General features: G+C 34.5%; 3 protein-coding genes across 8 annotated transcripts in view; 2 read left to right on the top strand and 1 right to left on the bottom strand.

The window, feature by feature from the left end:
• LOC138308854 (solute carrier organic anion transporter family member 3A1-like) overlaps positions 1-2,511 on the top strand; it is a 95,762-nt gene extending 93,251 nt beyond the window's left edge. For 4 of the 5 annotated variants that reach the window (XM_069249885.1, XM_069249884.1, XM_069249886.1 and 1 more), the window contains 2 exons: positions 1,025-1,089; positions 1,515-2,511. In XM_069249885.1, coding sequence (XP_069105986.1) covers positions 1,025-1,089; positions 1,515-1,843 — 394 coding nt within the window. In that variant the 3' untranslated portion in view covers positions 1,844-2,511. The remainder of the gene's footprint in view (positions 1-1,024; positions 1,090-1,514) is intronic. The other variant, XM_069249883.1, reaches the window with a different exon arrangement.
• A 3,271-nt stretch (positions 2,512-5,782) lies between these two features.
• On the top strand, positions 5,783-23,262 carry LOC138309809 (solute carrier organic anion transporter family member 2A1-like). Of its 2 annotated transcripts, none has more exons than XM_069251030.1 (10): positions 5,783-6,063; positions 12,397-13,156; positions 13,718-13,804; positions 15,382-15,552; positions 16,039-16,203; positions 18,282-18,471; positions 18,845-18,971; positions 19,472-19,635; positions 20,133-20,197; positions 21,223-23,262. In XM_069251030.1, the coding sequence occupies exons 2-10, from the start codon at positions 12,421-12,423 to the stop codon at positions 21,546-21,548; spliced, it is 2,031 nt and encodes a 676-aa protein (XP_069107131.1). In that variant the 5' UTR covers positions 5,783-6,063; positions 12,397-12,420; the 3' UTR covers positions 21,549-23,262. The 2 variants fall into 2 exon arrangements, with proteins under 2 accessions (XP_069107131.1, XP_069107132.1); XM_069251031.1 differs by lacking the exon at positions 5,783-6,063 and adding an exon at positions 10,135-10,848.
• Positions 15,435-23,275, bottom strand: part of LOC138309810 (uncharacterized) — a 60,854-nt gene continuing 53,013 nt past the window's right edge. The window contains exon 14 of the mRNA XM_069251032.1: positions 15,435-15,522. Within this exon, the coding sequence (XP_069107133.1) occupies positions 15,499-15,522 (24 nt within the window). The 3' untranslated portion in view covers positions 15,435-15,498. The remainder of the gene's footprint in view (positions 15,523-23,275) is intronic.

The raw sequence follows: 23,275 nt of genomic DNA on the forward strand, positions 1-23,275 counted from the left end.
TTTGACTATCATTATCATAACCATCATTATCATCAGCAGTAGCAGTAACCAACATCACTATGATCATCACCACCATCACCACCACCACCACCACCACCACCACCACCACCACCACCACCACCACCACCACCACCACCACCACCACCACCACCACCACCACCACCACCACCACCACCACCACCACCACCACCACCACCACACCACCACCACCACCACCACCACCACCACCACCACCACCACCACCACCACCACCACCACCACCACCACCACCACCACCACCACCACCACCACCACCACCACCACCACCACCACCACCACCACACCACCACCACCACCACCACCACCATCACCACCACCACCACCACCATCACCACCACCACCACCACCACCACCACCACCACCACCACCACCACTACCACCACCACCACCACCACCACCACCACCACCACCACCACCACCACCACCACCACCACCACCACCACCACCACCACCACAACCACCACCACCACCACCACCACCACCACCACCACCACCACCACCACCACCACCACCACCACCACCACCACCACCACCACCACCACCACCACAACCACCACCACCACCACCACCACCACCACCACCACCACCACCACCACCAATACCCACCACCACCACCACCACCACCACCACCACACATACACCACCACCACCATCACCACCATCACCACACCACCACCACCATCACCACACACACACCACACCACCACCACCACCACCACACCACCACCATCATCACCACCACCACACCACAATCATCACCGCCACCACCACACAACCACCACCATCACCACCACCACCACCACCATCATCATCAACAACAGTGACGCGAATATCATCATCATCAAACGTCAGCGCCGACATTTTTATCATCGCCGTGATCATCTTTCAAATACCGACAAAAACGAATCACTCTTTTAAATTCCTACACAAACTTACTAGCAGCAAAGCCATTAACATGTTAATCATTTTTTTGTTGATTTTACAGATGCGTCACAGATAAACAGAAGTCGTTAGCCGTCGGCTTATCATCGTTTCTGCAGACACTGCTTGGTAAGGAAACTTGGCATACAGTAGCTTACAACCACATGACAAGGTCAAACTGGATTCGATGCTTTTGAAAAGTAGAATCAAACACTCTTTGTATCTTCAATAGATACCAGTAAACATAATGACATGGTTACATTTGTAATTGGTGACCGAAATATGTGCCGAAAAGTGAATAAATGAATGTTGTTTTTTCACATTTTTTTTGTAAAAAAATACACTCTACAAAGCAATTTACCAGTGAACACTTATAACCCATGTCTGGCCCGAAGCATTCACAGTTGTATTCACCTTATGTACAAATACACCTATGAAGTGAGACATGCATGATATTATATATTTGCATGCAAAATATCACTAGTTTAATCAGGAGCTAATATCATGATCATTTTGTCCACAAGACGTATTTGCATCCTTGTTTATCGTTTCAGGTTGGTTTCCGGGGCCGATCGTTATAGGCATGGTTACAGATACTTCCTGTTTGACATGGAGCACTTCCTGTAGAGGGAAAGGCGCATGCTCCATGTACGATATTTACGACCTGCGATTGAAACGTCATATGATCGAAATAGCATTTAAATTAGTAACACTTTGCATGCATATAGCTATGTTTGTTATAGCAAGACGGACGGATTGGAGCCAATATGGCCAGGAAGGTGTACTTCCTGAAAAGCCGGAAGCGGAAACTCTAATGATTACCAATGGAAAAACTAAAGCAAAGTGGACCGAATACAACGATCCCATTGTGAAAAAGAGATAATGATGTCTCAGTATAAAAATATGATGTAAAATGGAAAATATTTCAGCATTCATTTGGCTTTTGTATAAAGAACTAGATAGAATTCCTAACCTTGTTATCGATATATCCATTTTTGCCTGCGCAACATCAAAACACATACAGAGATTCACACACGCAGCACATCGCATTACAGTTAAATTCAACATTATATCAATGTATGTGGCGATTATATTTAGAGAAACATATTCCGTCTTTGCATATTAGAGTTAGCTCCCTTGCGGGTAGGTATCGATTGTTACGTCATCTCGGCTTTCCTAAGTCTCGCACCAAAATAAACCGTGTAATGTAAGATACTAACCATGTATTTTCTATAAATATTACTTAGCAGATTTGTACAGCTTATATATACATATATATATTTACATGTATGTAATAATGTGCCAACACATAAGAGTTGCAATATTGTTAATAATTAATAAAAACATGTATAAAATCAGAAAACCTTGTCTTGTTGATTATTTTCAATTTCGATTGATATCTGTTAAATATAACTTAACAAGTCATCGGATAACAAGCTAACACGAAGAAAGAAATATTCACAGCTATGTGTAGTTAGGTCAACAAACGACATCCAATAACAATTTTCCTCCGGAGCTACTATATAGAAATGTAAAACGAGATCGATAATTTTATAGAGTCGCAAAAATTATCAACTCACCGGTCATACTACACTTATCATCATCTTCTGAACAATTTCATTTAAATAAATAAACTGTTAATTTTTATTACCCGGGTCGTCTTATGTTTCCTGGCGTCGTCCTAAATACCACGCGGTAGTTGATTATCACCTCGTCAGAAGACAAACAGTGAAATGAAACCAAACGGTTATATTATATTACGCAAGATAATAGCTTGCATAAGTATATTTTGTAATCTTATCATAGACCATCGATATATATTTTCTTATGTTATCTATGATTTTAAGAATCCTTTAAATTTTGCTCCGAAAAAGTAACGGGCCTTCAATGCATTTGAAAAAAAATGTACATTATGTTTATAAAAAAGAATGACAATGCCTCTTAAAATTTAACCAACGTTCAAACCCGAGTAAGAATATCTACATTAAGTTTTTCATGGATTTTTCTCTCTTTTTTTCGAAACAGTGCATCCCAAAATAATGTTTGAAAGTCTACACAAGTCTGAAATTCCTCCTGGGAGTACCATCGTTTTTTTTATCTACCCCTGTAAATCTGAAGGCATTTCAGGATTAAAAAACTATCAATCGCATGCCTTTTGAAAATAATGAAGAGAGCAATATATCTATAGGCATGCGTCAACCACAATGTATTTTATCTATCGGAATGTTATCTCATTTATTGTTTTGCTTTTGCATCAGTTTGTGTTGAAATGTGCGATTTGCCGACTTGTATGACCAAAATGTGCCTTAAATATATGTAACGTTTTCAGACAAGTCTTTTCATAAGTATTAGTGTAGCATTTCGCTGGTATTAAGGATTCGCGGAATTTAGTAGAAACGCGAATACAGCAAATGATAAACACCCGCGATATGTAGCGATATGTAGCCACTTTGAGGTGTATACATACTCTAAGGTTTTGGTGAAGGGGCAACAACTCTTCTATTGAAACATCATACACAACCTGTAAACGATGCCTGTTGGAAATATCCGCTAGTCTCATTACAAGATCAACGGCGGAAACCCAAAGAAACATCTGCAAAAGTGTTGATTACTTATTTTTGAATATCTAATAGGGGCTTATTTCCTTTCTGATGTTTTCGCATTTCTTAAAGATTTATTTCATGTCATCCAGATGAACCCCATGTTAAATTGGGTCGAAAAGAAAACTGACATAACAAATATACCGTGGTCAATATAGTAACAAACTAAGTGGAAAGATATCTGTAAAGAAATAAAGCTGAAAAAATAGAAAAAAATAGAAGAAAAAAAACATAGAAAAGGAAACTTAATTCTTTAACATCAAGTTGATCATTGTGTAATATCACTCTTTTGTGTCATTAAGGCCTAAGACACTGTTTAAACTAGTGATTTATTGTATGCCTATATATCAGTTGTAACTGAACATAAATTAGTTGAGAAAGTGTCTATTCGTCATAACCTTAAATCTCACTGTTCAATTGTAGATTATTGTTTTATTTGTAAATTTTGTCACGAAATTTTACATTTTAGCTTTGCATCTCCACAGAGTTCAGCACATTATGTCTAGCACTAAATAACCATGTTTAGTTTTAGCATATTTTATATTTATATTTTACGTGTCAATGGGAAAGCACATTAAATGGGGGTAAAATGGGGGTAAAATGGAGATTCAAATTACTGAAAAATAAAGTATACTGATGGATATATCCGTACGTTTTATGTGATGAATTTAGAAAGGACAAATACAATAAAACAGTAGATTTATGAAAATTTTGACAACATGGCGACATTAAATACCTTTTTTCACAACTATGAACATATTCCAAGAATTTATCAAAAATGATTAAATTAAGCCATAGATAGTGACATATTGTAAAGATTATAACTATAACAATATGCATGCATGTTGATTTGTAATTTGTACTTGAAATGCTATACGTGTAAACAGCTATTTATCTATTCTGAGAGAAGTTGTTGATAAGTTGTGATAATTTGTGCCTAATCCTTTGTTGTCTGTTATTTCAACAATAAACATGTTTAAATCAAATCAAATCAGATTTCGCCCAACTTCAATGCCACACAATCAATAACAATGTACCGTTATTCATTTTTTTTATGTTCATCAAAGGAAGAAACTACATCTGATGATGGGACAAATTGCGATAGTGACACATGAAAAGTCTTTTTGCGACTAAACACCCAAGTCACGTTAAATAAAAAAAACAAAACATATTATTCCTGTCAATTAAATAAAGAAAGACGGAGTGGGATGAACATTTATTATTTGTTCCATTTAAGTATTGCTATTTTCTTGACTTCCCGTTATTGGCCTCTCAGATAAGTGTATGTTTGTTTGCATACTGGTGATACGGTCTAAGTCTTGCCCTTCATATCTTTGTTGTTCAGACACCTGCTATCTGTCATGTCACGTAGGTTCATGTATACACACGTAATACAACCACAGGGACCTGCGAACATTGGAGACGTTTAAAATTATGAAAAGAATTTTATACTCATAAGAATATAAAATAAATCAGTAAATAAAGTCTAGATAAAAGTAATATTTACATCTAAGAATTAAATTTAATTTTTATCCGTGTGTTACTGTATTATAGCTCAAAGGATATGTCTGTTTGCTTGATTAAATTAACTTGCTATTAACAGTCAACGAGGACTGATACAAATAAAATATTGCGCGTCGGCGCTAAATGTATGCCTACTTGTCTGCAGTCTTCTTCATATTACAGGATCGAAACCCATCTCGGACTTGAATGATGTATTATGGTGAGACACGTATTCGCCTTAAATGTACGTTAAAGAATGATTTTCTTTTAACTGAAAAAAAAAACATTTACAGGGCGTTTGCTCGTGATATTCGGTGACGTCACAATAAGAACTATGGATTGTAGAACCAATCAAAACGTTAATTACACTGTAGATATTTATATGTAATACATACTATAAACAAACTGTATTTCGTCGCTTTTAAATTTCGCGAATTTCATTTCAAAATAAGTTCGCGAATACAAGATTTTTCTGATCGCAAACTTAAGTGAAAATTATAATCAATAAATGTGATGTAGGTGGTAATTCGCGGAGACAAACTTTCTTGAATTTGCTTGGAACACAAAATTTGCGAAAGTACATCGCACGCGAATGAAAGTTGGTTTACAGTATATATTTTTATATGCATATTATATGTACACCTACCATACTCAAACCAATAGAAACAGGACAATTCGAAATATGCTGATTGCTGTTGGTAAATATATACTACACTACACAAAGTGCATAGTTACTTGTATTTTGTAGACTCGAATGACAGTTTGTATTGTGAATTACAACGGTCATCCAAGCTGATTAAACAGTGGTATATTTACATGTCTATTAACTAATATAGATGTGTTTTTCATTCCTTGAGAACAGGTTAACAAGCTAGAATATAAATAGGTGAACCTACTCTGTATTTCGGCTACAAACACCGTTAGTGTTACAACACGGAGATGATAATAGATTAGATCAGTTATCGGATGGTCAGCGACAGACAAGTCAACATCGAAGGCGGTAAGTAAATTTGTCGATGTTTATTTTGATTTGACATTCAATATATTCCCATGTTCATCATCCTCGATTTCCAGGGGTTACGATCTCTTACGGTTTCTAGCCATGGAATATGTCAAGTCAAAATTGAAAGTTTTGTGTGTGATATCGAACGAACAGGTGATTTTGTCCTTAGATGTACATCAAAAGAACCGAATAACGATGTATGTGTCTGAAGCTAGGCACTCTCTGTGAATATTCAAAGGGAGTCTCTGCAGGCCTGTGATTGACCACATTGGTGTTCCTGTAGTGCTTTTCTATGACATACTCCAGGAGTGTAGAGATTGTAACCCATGGAAATCAAAGATGCACGTTCATCGATACAGGCATACATGTGTATTAAGGGCAATTAATGGAAATAGAAAACATGTCCTTTATAGACATGTGTCACACTGTCCCGATATGGAAATTTCAATTTCGGGTGAAAATCGTCCCGAACGTCGTCTTACTCGACGTCTGCACCAAAGTGATAGCCGATGAAAATACGATGCCTGAAGAAGGCCATACGAATATATCCGAACCAAACACGAAGTCAGCGCGAGTATGTTTTTATAAGGATGCAGATACGAAGGGCACACGAATGGTGAGCGATGGCCACACGATGTCCTCCGTCCTGGAAAGTAATAGCAAACATAACGATTAAATATTGCTTAAGCACAACCAAATAAATTGTTTTAAGCACATATTGATAATAATTTAGTTAAATCAAATTAGCGTTTAATATTTAAAAAAAAATATAGAACTTGCGGAAGAAATATTTCGATATGATAAGTGTTATAGTTTTCATAAAGGCGTAATTTGGATTATATTAAGGATCTTCAGACTAAAAGAATATCTTCATAAACTCGAAATAAATATATTAGGGATTTATCTGTAACAAGTTCTATGTCTGCAAGAGTAATTCCTTTTACTCTTGATGTTAAAACAATATAATTAATGCAGCTGTCTGATTTTTCCTGTATTCATTGTAATGTGTCATTTTTGCAGTTACATAGGATGACTGAGAAATATCCTCTGGGTTCTGAGTTTTAGAAATTACATTGTCTTCGATAGCACCTTAGTTCTATCGTGGTGACATCGTACTAAGATACAATGTCTTCACGACGGCTTTACAATTCCAAACAAATTACCAACAGCACAACAATTTACGAGTAAACGCAATATCTAAGGTTAGTAAGAATGCATAGACATTTTATATCAATTACGTTATGTTGAAGTAAACCTCAGAAGCTATATATAGACAAACCAAAAACTAGTTTAAACAGGGTCTAAAACTTTAACTGATTCCAGATTAGGCCTACATTGAATCAATAACACTGAACATTTCAAATTCTTTTTAAAAGCTTTTAATATTAATTGTTAACTTGATTTAATCATTTTTTATCAATATGTGCTTAAAACAATCTAATTGGTTGTGCATTAAGGATGTGTTCTGCTGAGGGGTCAAACATTTCTTGTAAATACTATTTTCTTATGACTTTTGTTGAAGGAGGGGTTATTGACAAACAAAAAAATGCAATAAAAATGTATGTTGGTGTGCTTGTTTTTTTTTCTATAGCCTCTTGAAAATGCCTGCTTATTTAAACTTTTTTCATCAATTTTCCATGAAAAATTCAATTATGAACCATAGTTATTAAAAATAAACAAAATATAATTATCAGGTTAATTTTCTTCTTCTTCAAATTGATTCATGACTATGTCATTTACAAAGTTTGAGCAAAAAATTGTAAATGAAAATCCATGTGTTGCCATTTGTTTCTTATTTTCATCCGGGTATGATTGATTATGTATCGCATGATTTAGATACATTATTTTAGCTTTTAAACTAAAATTTATCCAAATTGTTGTAAATACATCTTCTCCAATTTTTTTCATATGATAAAAGAGACCTAAACGAACAAATATTTGAAAAAAAAATAATAGGTTAGTGTTGAAACTTTAGAAATAATGATGAAAAAAGAGAAAACCAAAAAATTACAGAGTTATCTCCCCTGGTCCAAATTAATGCAGACATAGCATCAAACATTTTTTATTCTTTCAAAATAGTAATAGTATATAGATAATTATTTTGTTTTCAAAATTTATATTGTTTTTTTTCATATACAAATTAAGGACATTGAGAATAATATATAATAATAAATTTTGCCACTTTTAACATGACAGAAACATAAAGTACAGGTCTTAGTTATAATATTCATATTTATTTTACACACTTACAATTATGTAAGTATGTTGAATAAATTAATTTAATAAAAACTATCTTTTCTTTTTATAGTTTTTTGTTAATTTCACCTATATGTATTTACCATTTTATTGTTTTCACAAGAAGAATGAATGGTGTAATGCCATAACTATTGAAATGTCCGAGAAGAAATATCCATTTTAAATATGATGTGAATAGTGAATATAAGTTTTAGAAACTTTTATAAATCATTAGAATTCCATTTCACATCTGCTGCAGACTTCTGTATCCAGTTTATTAGTATACATAGATAATTAATCAACACATGTTTAATTTACTCCGCCTTACTGCTAATTAAGTATATACCAGGAATATGTAAAGAGCCATCAATTATGACACAACAAAAGTGCTAGCAAGAAATTTTGTTGTTATTGTTATTTTAATATGTATATTTATATATGTACATTGTATGTGAAAGTACTATATATTAGTGATTTTGCACCAGGAATTGCCTTCATTAGTAGAATAAGAAATTTAATCTAGACTATCCCTGTACATGTGTAATGATTCTGGATCAGTATTAGATACAAGTACAGTAGTTTATCTGTAAATTTGAGATCCGAGATTGGAACCCTTGTCTTGTCATATATTTGTCTGCTCCTCTTATATTACACATGTACAGTTCATATCTATATCTCCAACATGAAAGAAGCTAACACAATACTGCATTATTGATTTATTTATTTCACATCATAGAATTTCATCTGATAACATACACCAGGTAATATATATGCCTCTTTCACATTATGTGTAGCACACATGTCTAAGAAAATTTTACACCATTATGATAAATTAATTGTTAGAGTACCAAAACTGAAAATGTTTTTGGTCACAAAATTTTCATTTCCTCTTGTACACACATTTTGAACACAAATTTGCTCCTGGAGTGGTTCCTAGTCGAATAATACTGTGATGTGCCTGCAGCCATTCTGTAACAAAAATATGAGAACATACATGTACAGATGTATATCATTAGGCCTTCCATGTGCCAAAGAAATATGATTTGTTATTTTCATAAATTTTACAACAATATCAGTTCAGAAAAAAACAAGAGATGAACAAGTTTTTATTCTTTTCTTAATACCCTAACCTAGTATTATTTATAAATTATAGACCTAAATCTGATAAATGAATGTGTGCACATTGTGCATATACTCAACTGTACTTGAACTATATGTATGGAGGGGATGATGGGGATATTACATATATAATGTATGTACATGTACCTGTGTGCAATGTACAATACTTTAGCTATAGAATAAATAAGTGTTTTACACATTGTTAATATACTGCATTTGATAATTGCGTTTATAGATAATGTAATAAAGATGTAAATGTACTTACATTTACAGTGTACCTTATTTACTGCCGTCAGTTGGAAGATCTTGCCACTTTGAATAACTTGTTAGCCTAAGATATTCTGAACAGTGTCAGTCAGCATTACGTACTAGTACTTAGAGGCAATTACGTGATATCGATGTAAGACAGGGCTCATTTTCCGCGACTGTATCACCAAACACACTGTCGTTAATTATCAGCATGATCACTCAGTCAACATTCCAGGGCAGCTGTCCAGTTGACAAGTTTATAATCATGAGCTCGACTGCCCGACTGCAAGTTGGTCTGTCAGTCTAGTCACAAGTCAGTTTGCTATTAATTAAAGTTTCACGATAAACTAAATCTTGGTGTTTCATGTTTATCTTTCTTCTAGTGTCACATTATAAGTGCACTGACTCTATATTATTCTCCTAATGACGGTTGAAAGACGTCACTCTCACCACACACATGAAGACATTGTTTACATTTCCGGCCATTGCACCGATATACGATATGTCGTAAAATAATACTGTTCTTCACTAAAACTAAAAAATAAACATTTATGACTTCATGGAAACATCATATTAAGTTCATTTTTTAACAGTTAACACCTTAATAACAAAAAATATTTTAAAAATGGTTTACGTCATAGCAATGTTGCTAAAGAGTTACGTCCCTTTACACGGATCAGTTCACGTCAAAATCCTCACAAGAAAACTACCTTAACGATATTTAATTGTATTCTATTGTAATGTTTGCTTTTAGTTTTCAGGACGGAGGACATCGTGTTGTCTTCGTAAGCACATCTTATTTACAAGACGCCGTCGCATGACCATCGTGTCGCCATCGCTCAGCTTTATGTGTCCTTCGTTCAGCCTTCGCACCTACATTATAAAAACACATCTTCGCGTTGATTTCGTGTTTGGTTCGGGTATATTCGTATGGTCTTCTTCAAGCATCATTTCAGTGCAGATGTCGGGTAATACCACATGGTCGGGACTATTTTCACACGAAATTTAAATTATTATATTCGTATGGCCATCGGATATCGAAATCGGGACAGTGTGACGCGAGCATTACGAAGGGAAAGATGAACACACGAATTCAACACGAAAATGAACCGCATGGTGTTCGGGATTTTTTTCGGCTATCAATACGGCTTTGCAAACAAAACCGGCGTTTGATGCATTGTAAGTTCAAGGTTTGAAACCGATAAGCATATGCACGACACAGAGACATTTGGGTCAAGTGAACAAGCATATGCTTCTATAATCTATTTAAATCATTCGACACATTAAAATTAACTATTTTAACGTGTGAATGTGAACCATTCAAATCAAAGTTATCTTTGTCAATGGATTATTTTTTTACGGAAATATTTTTCGTGATCGACCGAAAAAATTTCAACACCACATATCAAAGTTTATTTAGTTGTTGTAGTTGTAGAATATGTATAGGATAAACCACTCGTTGGTGTAGAATAGGCCAGAGAAAACACACCTATCGAGGGCCGAAGGCTGTTTCTCTGGTCTATTCTACGACAACGAGTGGTTTTCAACTTAACCCTTGTTGAACCCAAACAAACATTGCAACACTTCAACTATCCAACTGATGGATAGTTGAACAGAACTTTATTTATCATTTATTCATGTTTATTCTATGGTCTAAGGAACACACACAGGTAATGTTTATATATAGGTACACGAGCATTTTATTTGCCATATCACAGTTACATCGCTATCGAAGATTTTAATATTGAAATACCCCATTTTCAGTAATATCTATGATGAGATAAATATAGATTCCAAAGATACAAAATAGTTCGTTAATGGTACTGTACAATTTTTCGCAGGGGCTCAAGTTCGCGAATTTCCTCCATACAGACTATACGCGTGGGGTTAATTTCGCGATCTAATGACCTAATTTATTATAGACATTAAAACCAATATTTATTCAGTAAATGAACTTTATTCCTTAACGGAAATGAACAATGAATAATAATATGGAAAACGTTGCTTTTTTCATCGACCACGCTGCCCCTATCGCATGATCGTAAACGGCGTCTAAATGTAGGATATTGTCTTTTCTCTTTTTCCTTACCGACTTCATTCTTCCTAACGTCTTCCTTGATACCGCCTCACATTGGCCTTCTGTTGAGTGCTCGCCCCTGTGAGGTAGGCTTTTGGTTCTGTCCCCTGGCGGAGACACACCAACGTCTTTAAAATAAGTTGTTTCTGCTCCTGCTTAGCACTCAGCAAATCGGCAGTAGGACGACTGGTTCGCCGTTGTCAGTATAAAGTGACCGGGAGAGGTATGTTGCTTGGTGTCTTCGGCGGCATGCTTCAGTGATATAGCACTATAAAAAGGGCACTTCACAAGAAGACAACCGAACATACCACAGTCTCATAAAACATGCACCTCGCACTACACTTACGCTACTCGCCGCATACATGGGAGGTCGTCCTAACATGACCCTGGCTGTTAAAAGGACGTTAATTAATCAAAGAAACAAACAATCGAGCGCGAAAAGTTCTACGCGCAAATTAAGTTTTATCTTACTGTTGTAATTCTAGTGTATGAAACATTAGTTTTCGAAAATATTTAAATGCATGTTTTCTTGTTGGTAATTGTTGAAGTTTTATCCATTGGTGAAGTCTGGTATCATAGGTTACTTTCTTATTTTAAGACATCATATATCATCGATGTATACACTACCTTCTCGGCATTATCTATTTCAGGAAAAACACTTCAATTGTTGAAAAATGACGAAACGATATCTAGACCGACCTCACATATCAAGTCAATCTCGGAAGGACATGGACCCGGATATGACATGCGGAATCGCGTCATGTCGTCCCAAAACACTAAACTATTGTTCTAATCTCGCGGGATTTACGTTTGTCTACGGAATAGCAGTTCTGCTGACGTCGACATGTAGCGCGTATATGTCGTCACAACTGACAACCATAGAGAAATATTTCGGGTTTTCTAGTTATCAGAGTGGTTTGCTTTTGAGTTGTAACGACATTGGATTTCTAACCACCACCTTAATAGTCAGCCATTTTGTCAGAAAGCTCCATATTCCTCGAAGTCTTGCATTGTCGTCAATGTTTTTCGGTATTTCAGCCATCATGTGTTCATTAGCTTATTTTGGATCGATATCCGAAGACAATCGACCAGGCTTTTTAATCAAATCATTAAAACCTGAAATCGGAAAAATGAACAAATCTCAAAGAGCCCCGCAACTCTTTTATGGCCAATCACAACAGCTTTGCGAGGCAAACATAACCGGAACCGGAAATGTTTCCGATGTATGTACAGACGAATTTTCTACGGAGACTGACAAGATAGGTGCGCCAAACCGATTTACCAAGACTGCATTTGCTGTTATGGTTGTTGCTTTGATTCTTCAAGGAATCAGCAAATCTCCGAGATCTCCGATGTCTGCTACGTACATAGACGACAATGGCGTAAAGACAAAAACATCTCAATACGTAGGTAAGTATATATACATTGACAATAGAAAAACAAGGCGAACACAGCTGAACATAATTCTATTAAAATCAACTTATGTTTTCCCCTTTTGGGAACCCGGTCCCATTATAATGACACAGTAAAACCACTACATGTCATTAAAATTAAGGTTTTTTGTTTGCTTGTGATGTTTCTAATTTTATGTCTTACTTATGAAAATGTTGGGAAATATTGTAACCTAACTTTATGTTATCTCATATATCATTTTAAGAGTTTTGACGTTTTTATTTTTGCAATACCTGGCGAGCAAACATTCAAACTACAAGACGTGTTTTATAAACAAAATTACCATTCCAAGACCTTTTCTTCTTTAATTCCAGTTATATCATTGTTGTAATTCTTCTCTTTAAAGAACAGTTAAGCGGATGCTTAGTCGTTACAAAAGAATAAATCGTTTTAATCTAATCAGATCACGATCACATAATTGTGTCCACTATGATAACACTACAAACTACATAAAAACAAGGACTGAAACATCAATCACAACATTCAGTAAAATCATTTCAATTTTTGTTCTATCTATAGGCATTATTTCCTGTATGAGTATATTTGGTCCAGCTATAGCCTTCGGCCTCGGGGGTCTTTTCACCAGGATATACGTCACACTGGACGGTGGGTACATTAACGGGTAACGTAAATAAGCTTAAACAACCATTTATTTTTACATGCGATTAAATTTCACAAGCGAAAAGAGATCGTTAAAATAAATATCCGCGAACTGTTTTAAAATATATAGGTAAAGTAGTACTCCAGTCCCCAGAATCACGAAACAGTCTTAGACTTAAAGATGTTCCACCACCGACGAATGCTATTTTTTTCTTTTTATCGAAAACAGAACCAGACGAATAAGTATATTTTTACACCATTACAACCACTGCAAATATTGAGCTTCTTATTTCAAATTCAAAATAAAGATATCAAAAATAACTATTTGCGCCCCCCTCCCCCCCAAAAAAAATTCATTGCATTATGCCCTATATGGAATTAAGTACTGATTGTGCATGTACCAAAAGCAATACAAATTATTCTATATGCATTGTTGTGTCAATTAGGCACATATAAACACGGTTATACAACAGTTATTATTCAAATGAAGGGTATCGTTTATGCTCTCTAGGCGGTGGAGCATCTTTAAGTTTTTGCTTTAGCCAATAGAAAAATCACATAACTTTGTGTTACGTCATCTGTGATTGGTTGAGCCTAAACTAAAGTCTGTTTTAGATTTAAGGCAATTTCATGATCTTGAAGTCAGGTGTTAAAATCTTGGAATCAAATTTCCGCGAAAACATCCAAAATGTATAAAAGCACAAAAATATGTCGTCGCGAATAGACACTGGTTTACAACGTTATGTTTCTTTACAAGTTTTCCACTAAATCTTAAGTATGCCTGTGTGCAGTGCGTTTTTGGAAGGTTTCAAATAATGTTCGTGTTCCATTGTGATATCGTTGTTAAAGATGTACTGTAAAGGTTATGTGATCGTGTATTTTCAGTTCCGTCTTCTTCAGTCTTACATTTTGTTCCATTTGTGGACTCATGATGAAATTATTGTTAAGTTGGTTATTTTAACAATAGAATAAGAGATGTGTAACTCCTTGTAGCAAGTGTAACAAAATATCTATAGCCCTTGCCTCGACTCTCAGTAGAAATACTGAAAATGCTTATTTACGATTATGTTTCCCTTTAATCATTCACCCATAGAATATTTAGGAACTTCTTAAGCAAATGCTAGAGCAGTACATTGTGAAAGTTCCCGGGCGAATGAGTGACAGTCTTCTAAAGTAGATATCAGCAGTATATTGTACACATTCAGGCTAATAATTTAATTTTGATTGTAACAAGCATTTAGATTGGCTTAAAATATATGTTTATCAGCAAATGAAATACAAAATGACGTCGCCGTATATAACGTTGCGTTTGATTGGTTAAAACGGCAGCGTAATAATTTCTAAGATAAAAAAAGGCCATCAATAATAGTGGAATTCCAGGTGGAATATTAAAATTTCAAGATTTAGTTGAATACCGGTATGTTTAATTTTATAGAAATATACATGTAACACAAAAAACTTAAGTGCACTGTCATCGAAAACTGCTTTGCGTTTTATTTAGATTATACACATATTTCGTGTGTTATATTTCTGTATCTTACAAAAATATATTCAAAGTAATCCTTTACTATTTGCATTGCTAGCTGTGCCGATCTCGCCATATCATCCCCGATGGATTGGCGCCTGGTGGTTGGGCTTCCTCATTTTCGGGTCACTCGCTGTACTCGCTGGACTTCCGCTCTTGCTCTTTCCGCGCAGGCTCAAACAACGGAACGATTGGAAACCTAGGGAGACAAAGAAATTCAGCATCAAAGGTGACAAGGTCCAATGAATTAATATTTCGTTCCGACGGCACGATTACTCTAATTATCTTACCTTACGTCTCTTTTTTTTTGGTACCTGCAGAAATCCTTTTTTACTGATAATACTATAAAAATATGACAATGAAATTGTAGACAGCAATTGGCTTCATGGTCTGACCGTGTGTACTTACAATGTACGTGTATTTCACTGAATGGGGGTTTTAATATTAAAAATAATTTTTGGCAGTATTCAGCTTTTATTTGTATTTGTAAAATTAGAACCTTAGCATTAAAAGTAATGTAATTCTCAAAAATTTGGTAAATTTTGGTGATGATTTACATGTTAAAAGCTCTTTTTGATTCCTGAGTATGAACGATACGGCACATATTATGTATTGAATACAATTATTCAGTTTTGTTTATTATTTTGCATCTGTTTCACCATGGATGTATCTATGTCCGCCTTTTTGCCAGTTGTTTTGCCCGCTGTTTTTTCAGACTTTATGATTAGTCTGTATCAACTTCTACGGAACCCGGTGTGTATGCTGATTATTATGTGCGGGTGTGTCGACGTATTCGCCGTTGCAGCGTTCGTTTCATTTACACCAAAATATCTGGAGACTCAATTTTCATTACCAACTTGGATTGCAAATATGATAATGGGTAGGTACTTTCTTTGGATTTGATTTGTTGGTTGCATAAGCTTAAAGATGCTCCACCGCCGACACAGCATACATGATGTTCATTATTTGAACAGTAAATGGTGTTTAATCATGTATATATATATATATATATATGTCTCATTAACATAAAAAATGATGTAAAATAATTTATTTTGCCTTTGATGCATGCGCAATTAGTATTTCATTCCATATAGGATATAGGGCCACAGATTTTTTCAGGATGCAATTAATTATTTTTCATATTTTTAACTTGAAGTAAAATTAGAAGTTCAAACTTTTCAATGGTGGTAATGGTGTAAAATAAGTAACTTTTGTAATTGAAGAAAAATACTAAATCGTCTGCTCCTATTTTTGATAGAGAAAAAGTACCATTCGTCAGCGGTGGAGCATCTTTAACGTCGTATAACCAGTAACGGTCATCTTAAGAGTCTTTTCTTACATGCAATGTGTTGCATGGGAGGAGTGAATGAATTTTTGGAGACTGCTGTTTGTCCTAGTGTATCTCTGTTGTAATTACAAATTACGGTACTTCCGTTATATTTCAAATTCAAATGTTTTACCGCAGTTTGAAGAGTGAGTGTGCTGTTGGTATTACACATATCCCGTATTTGACGTTTAAAATCTTAGATACTTTTCTGTGCAATGTTGCCAAGTAAACAAAAATGAGAGATTACAATGTTAATAAATTGGTATAGAAATAGAAGGACATCAATATTAATTGTATATGTGATAAAATGTTCATCTGTTGATAAAACACAAAGGTAACGTGTCTCCTCCCCTGGGGGTAAATACAATAACATAACAAAAAAGAAATAACATGATTAAAAATTACGCATGAGTATGGAAGCATAAAAGTGTGTTGACTTGTATTTAAAATGCTTAATGATTAATTCTTGCATATTTTTTATGATGTAGTGGGGTTTTTCCGGCTTTCCCCGTTATATACTTTGATATGAAGTTATATATAACAGCTACCAAACACCAAGGTTACAAACTTACATGTATACAAATGTTATTATTTTCTATGATGGTGACTATGTATCGGCTCCTGCTGGTGTGAATTTGACTGCGTGAAATGATAAAACTGTCACTAAGTTATCTTATGTTTTTATTTTGTGATTCCAATTTTTAACCAGGTTGCTATTACCAAAACGTATACTAATGAATACCAAACCGGAGTTTTGTGCGTACCAAACACGTACACTTTAGTCATAACATGCTCACTAAACATCATCAATTATGGCACAAAGGATGTATTTATTATTAAAAAAGTTTTTGATCGTTTTTGTTTTATCCTAATTCTTCATTCAACATTTTATCTTAATGAAAGGCATCCGATATTTTCACACATTTTTTTCAATTTTGTACGGAAAAAAGATCCAGGTTACATGTTTAGATACAAAAAAGGAGACTTCATTCTCATTTTCACATACAATTGTGGGACATATTAAAATTTGACGCTTTCATTCTTCTAATTTTTTGATAGATTTCGATAAACAAATGAAATAATATCGAGTTTTTGAAGCGATTTAGCATGTATCACTATCATTTTTTTGGGTACGATTTTCCAGAAGTATGTACCAAACAACCGGGGCCGGATCCCGTTACCATGCAGTGTGGACGTACTTGTCTGTTGAACTCGAAAAAATGGATAATTATTACCACTAGCCCTTCACCGAGCTTGGGTTCTAGTGCGAATATGAAGTATAGTCAGTATGTACTGAATGATCCTAAACTTGGGACTTCTTTTAATGAGCCTGACTGTTAGTAGAAGTAAAACAATAAGTCACCAAAAAATCTTTGGATACCGTATTGTCGATTATTTTCACGGTTATGATATTTTCCTGATTCAGTGGAACATTGCTATGATCGGGGAAATATAATCCACGAATTATTAAGAATTTTTCCAATCCTGTTCACTTTAAATGTCATTTTTCAACAATTTAAAACCGCTAAAATTAGATTTTTCTCGTTCTAAGGTGAAATCGCTGACACTTTGACTAGCGAAAAATGAAAATAGCATACAAGTATAAACAACAATAGCATTTTGTTTTACAGGATCGATTGGAATCCTGTCTGGTAGCTTAGGTACGCTGATTGGTGGATTCATAGTGTCCAAGTTCAAGTTTTCACCTTTGACCTGCCTCAAATGTGTCATGTTTACCAAGCTTATTTTTACCATCACACTATTTACCTTCTACTTTCTTGGCTGTTCAAATCCACAGATTGTCAACTATAATGCCGGAATGTACGTGAGTTTTTGTGATAAGTTAACATAAAAATGAAATTGATGTGTTTTATCAAAAATTAATTTAATTCGAAAAAAGTTCGAAGAATAGGAAAAGCGAAAAAGAAATAGCAAGTAACATCTTAAATATATTATGTAAACTACAATACCTCCGCGGCTTCTTCGTTTTGCGATTTTCAATCCAAAACAAGTTTTCAAAGATTAGCATTTATTAAAATCGAATGGAATTTGATCTCAATTAACTTAAATGAGATTTCAATTCGCAAAGTTTTCAATTCGCAAAAGTTTTCACCTCATCTTATTTATTTTACTGTATTTAAATGACATGTTGATTTGTTTATAAAATATATATATGAATTACTATTATTTACAGGCCGATGAACGGCAGCTGTACTGAACAGTGTAGGTGTGACTTCACGGACTATTTCCCTGTCTGTGGGTCTGATGGTCGGAACTACTTTTCGCCATGTCAGGCGGGGTGTGCTGGTAAAGAAAAACTGGTGTGTTTTGGTATTTTCTAAAAACACATATGAAAAGTTCAAATTCGAAAAAAAATCAATTTAAGTCACACATGAATTTGCATATTCAAGTTATTCCTTCTGGGCCCGGTTGTTCAAATCATGGTTAGCTTACTCACATGATTAATGAAATTTTTATTTCTGATTTGCTGCAACATCTGGTAATTACATCTTCACTAAACTCTGCAAGTAAGTGAAGAATGGAGTTCTTAAGATTCCTATAAAATTGTGTAAAATTTGTATATCCAGAAATCATTTTATTCTGATTTGTCGTTAACTGTGATTAGCCTAATCACTATTTGAACAACTGGACACTGGTCTTTAAAGACATCTTTACAAAACACATTATAAATAAAATAAACCGATAAACATGTTTGAACTGTAAGCTAAACACAAACTCACCGATCGTAATTCAGACTATAATGTAGTGTTATACAAATGTTAACTTATACATTAGACTTTTGTTATTACTTCTGTTTAAGATTTATACAGATTGCGCATGTGTGGGAGGTAATTCAACAGCCAATCCCGGACTCTGTTCTTCAGACTGTAATACTGGGAACATGTACGGCTTTATAACAATGACGCTGATTGGATCGTTGGTAGGATGCATTGGAATTATGCCTGGATTTATATTTGTGATTAGGTAAGCATTGCTTTGAAATAATTTTTGTTTTTTGAAACTTATAGTTGACAGAAATGTCTATTTTTTTCTCCAAAATATTTTCACAGTCAGAGTCATTTTGCCTTGATATTGTATTTATTTCCGGTAGCTCTGAAGGTCTTTGCTTCTTTAAGATAAAGCACAATCACCTTCATCAAATATTGCGTAGCAACCATACCAAACGTAAAAACTGTACCTAAGTACACACTATTTTAGATTTCTATAAAAATATTCTCTCTCCAATGACTGGACTATCATAATACAACATTTTCAAAGGATTTCAGAGGAATGTGAAATTGCGTTTTCCTATTACGTTTTTCCAGAAGTTTTATTAACAAACAAAAGCTGCTATCTTTAGTACTGAGAAAGAATTTTCTCTCCAGCAACTGAACTAAGTTTTTTTTCTTGTAGAACAATTTCAAGGGAATTCGGATGGATTTGAAATTATTTTTTTGTTTTTTTATCGGTTTTTTTTTCAGAAGTGTTAGTGACAAACACAAGCCGCTAGCATTAGGACTAGCCTCATTCCTACATTCCATACTTGGTAAGGTTATTAATCACAATAACGTTAATTTGGTTCTGATCTGATATTATTTGGCGGTAGCCATGTACAATGTTAATATTTACGTTGATCTCATTGTATGGAATCAGATTTAGTTGTATTACTCGTATTTTTATCAGCAAAAACAGTAAGAAAATATACCGAAAATATTTTGGTGTGTTCTTACTTAAAGATGCTCCACCGCCGACAGAGCATAAATGGCATTCATCATTTGAATAATAATTGGCATGTAATCGTGTATATATCTGTTCTAATTAACACGAAAAATATAATGAAATAATTCATTTTGCCTTTGGTGCATGCGCAATCACTATTTCATTCCATATAGGATATAGTGACACGGAATTTTTTCGGGATGCAATTAATTATTTTTTTAAATTTCAACTTAATGTAAAATTAGGAGCTCAAACTTTTCAATGGTGGTAATGGTCTAAAGTAAGTAACTTTTGTAACTGAAGAAAAATACTAAATCGTCTGCTCCTGTTTTTGATAGTGAAAAAATACTATTTGTCAGCGATGGAGCATCTTTAAATATAATAATTTATGAAAGAAAGGCTGATAAATGTAGACAGAAAGTCACATTCGAGCCTGTTTCTTATATCAAAATGAAATATTGAAAACCTTTGCTTGATAACCCTTCGTAACTATCTGTTTCGTTAACGACTTTAATGGTGCCAAATTCTGACATCTGACGAAAGGACGCTCGCTCTTTAGGGTCATTATACACGTTTTACTTTAAGCAGTTGTATATGAACGTGTAAATGGGTCGATGGTTTATTCTGAGTAGCCTTGCTTAAATGATCCTAGCTATAAACACGTCCCTGTATAAGCTGACACATTTACCACTAAAACGCATCGATGTAGGAAATCATATAATATATCAAAAATAATAAAAAAAAATCGTTTTACAAAATAATTATACATTTAAATATTAAGAATATATATGAAACCTGATAAAGAGATGATAGTATACATTTTTCTCAATTTTCTCAATTATCGTTGAACAGGCTGGATGCCAGCTCCTATGGTGTTTGGGAGAATCGTTGACTCAAGCTGTAGAATTTGGAGTTCTAGCTGCAAGGACCAGGGCGCATGTGCAAAATATGACTTAGAGGACTTCCGGATTAAACGGACGACTTTCCAAATTGTTTGTGCACTTATTGTGTTATGTTTACATAGTGTTAACTTCTTTCTAGCCCGCAGAAAAACAGATTGGAGCACTGGGGATGATGTTATAGAGGAAAAGAATATACCGGAAGCAGAGGGCATGCTGGGAAATCACAGGGGAAATCAAGAGAACTCCCCTTATATAGATCGTATTTACAAACTGTAGTTTTTTATCACTAGTTTTCCATTGAACATCTACTTTACATAATCTGGATGGTATTTTAAAAATAGCTTGAAGGCAGGAACACGAACTGTGTCGAAATCATGAATTGTGATCTAATTTAGACACCCTGTTTCACTTCATTTAACCCGTTTATGCCCTTCAGAATCATTCCTACTTCGAATGTAAATAAAGTTAATGAAAGCAAAGTGAAGATGGACATATTAAATGGTTCTGATGGATTTGGATTTTATTTTGTAGAAACGTATTATTGACTTTAATATCTTATAAATATATGCTTGATAAATGATATTGCGTGTATGTAAAAAATCAAATTCCCTTGTGTTAACTAATGTTACACTATGTCTTACTGAGGTTGCAGTGATAATGCTTATGAAACAACATATTTGTTTTATAAAAACGAGATAAACATTTATGTATGTGTATATCTGTTTAATACTCGATATTATTTTTGCTATAAAACATTTTTAGTTAGCTTAATATATATATTTGATATTTTCAATATCTATGTGACATTTGATAATTCGTCAAAGTGTAATGTATAATGTATAAATGCACGTCTTTAGTACAACTTGCGTGGAAAAAAAGTTTAAATTAAATTGTCAAGAAGATATCAGAAAAAAAATTAGAGTAAATATTTATCTGATTGTTTTTACGTCACATTTGTTGTAAATGAAACAAGGGCGTTTGAGATTGTTTTCATATCTAAGGGAATCACTTTTATCTGGGAATAAACATTTCCAACCAGTACATTATTTTGACTCTTCTACGTGTACCCATGGTTATTAGGAGATATGATAACAACAGATATTGTTTACAGATCGGGATACACGGTCCTCTATCGGGTAGCAATTACCCTACATGAATAGTGGTTTATTTTTAGCCACAACATCCCCACTCGGAACGCATCGGATGTAATTTTTGTACATCGTATCCGAGGAGTTCCGATTAACGGCATGCCACCGGTGAGATACATCATATGACAACATCGCTATGATGGTGTATAGTAAGGTGTTGTCATATTATAGAGAATAACAAAGAAATGAAAAAGAGACCTTCAAATCGAAATCACCCTTTGCGTATAGAAGATTGCGCCCCGGATATAAATTTTGTCAAGACGTTGGTTAGTTATGAAAAAAATGGACTTTCGAAACGCCCCTTGTGGATCCAGGACACAGGGTTTAGTAGGAGATATTCCTATACGTTTGTTTTCGCGGATATTTTGAATATTAAAACGTATCGGAATACCTCTGTAAGTCAGAAAGCGCCGGTAATTTTGGATTAAAATATTGCGTTCGACTATATAAACATCGTTTATATGCTTTTGCATGGTATACCGTTTTTTCAATAATTTTTCAAATCTCGTATTTTTCGAAAAAAAAAATCACATGACTGTCATATATACTCATCAGTCCATCCACCAAATAGAAAAAAATGTATGACAACATTCATTTTCATTGAGTGGGCCCCCTGTGGTCCAGGATAGATTATTGTCCGGACCACCGGTTGGCTGGTTCGAAATGCCCCCTAGAGCTGTGTATACAACAAGGAACCCAGGATAGAAAGCTTACCCGCCCACTGATTGGCTGGTTCGTTATGAATTTTCAAAGTAAAATGTTTTCTGACAGTTCGTTATATCTAGGTAACAATCTCGTGGATTTGGAAATTCAAATTGAAAATACAAAATACATTTTATTTGCAAATACAAAATA

The sequence above is a fragment of the Argopecten irradians genome, chromosome 15, assembly GCF_041381155.1.
Source record: "Argopecten irradians isolate NY chromosome 15, Ai_NY, whole genome shotgun sequence".
Taxonomy (NCBI): domain Eukaryota; kingdom Metazoa; phylum Mollusca; class Bivalvia; order Pectinida; family Pectinidae; genus Argopecten; species Argopecten irradians.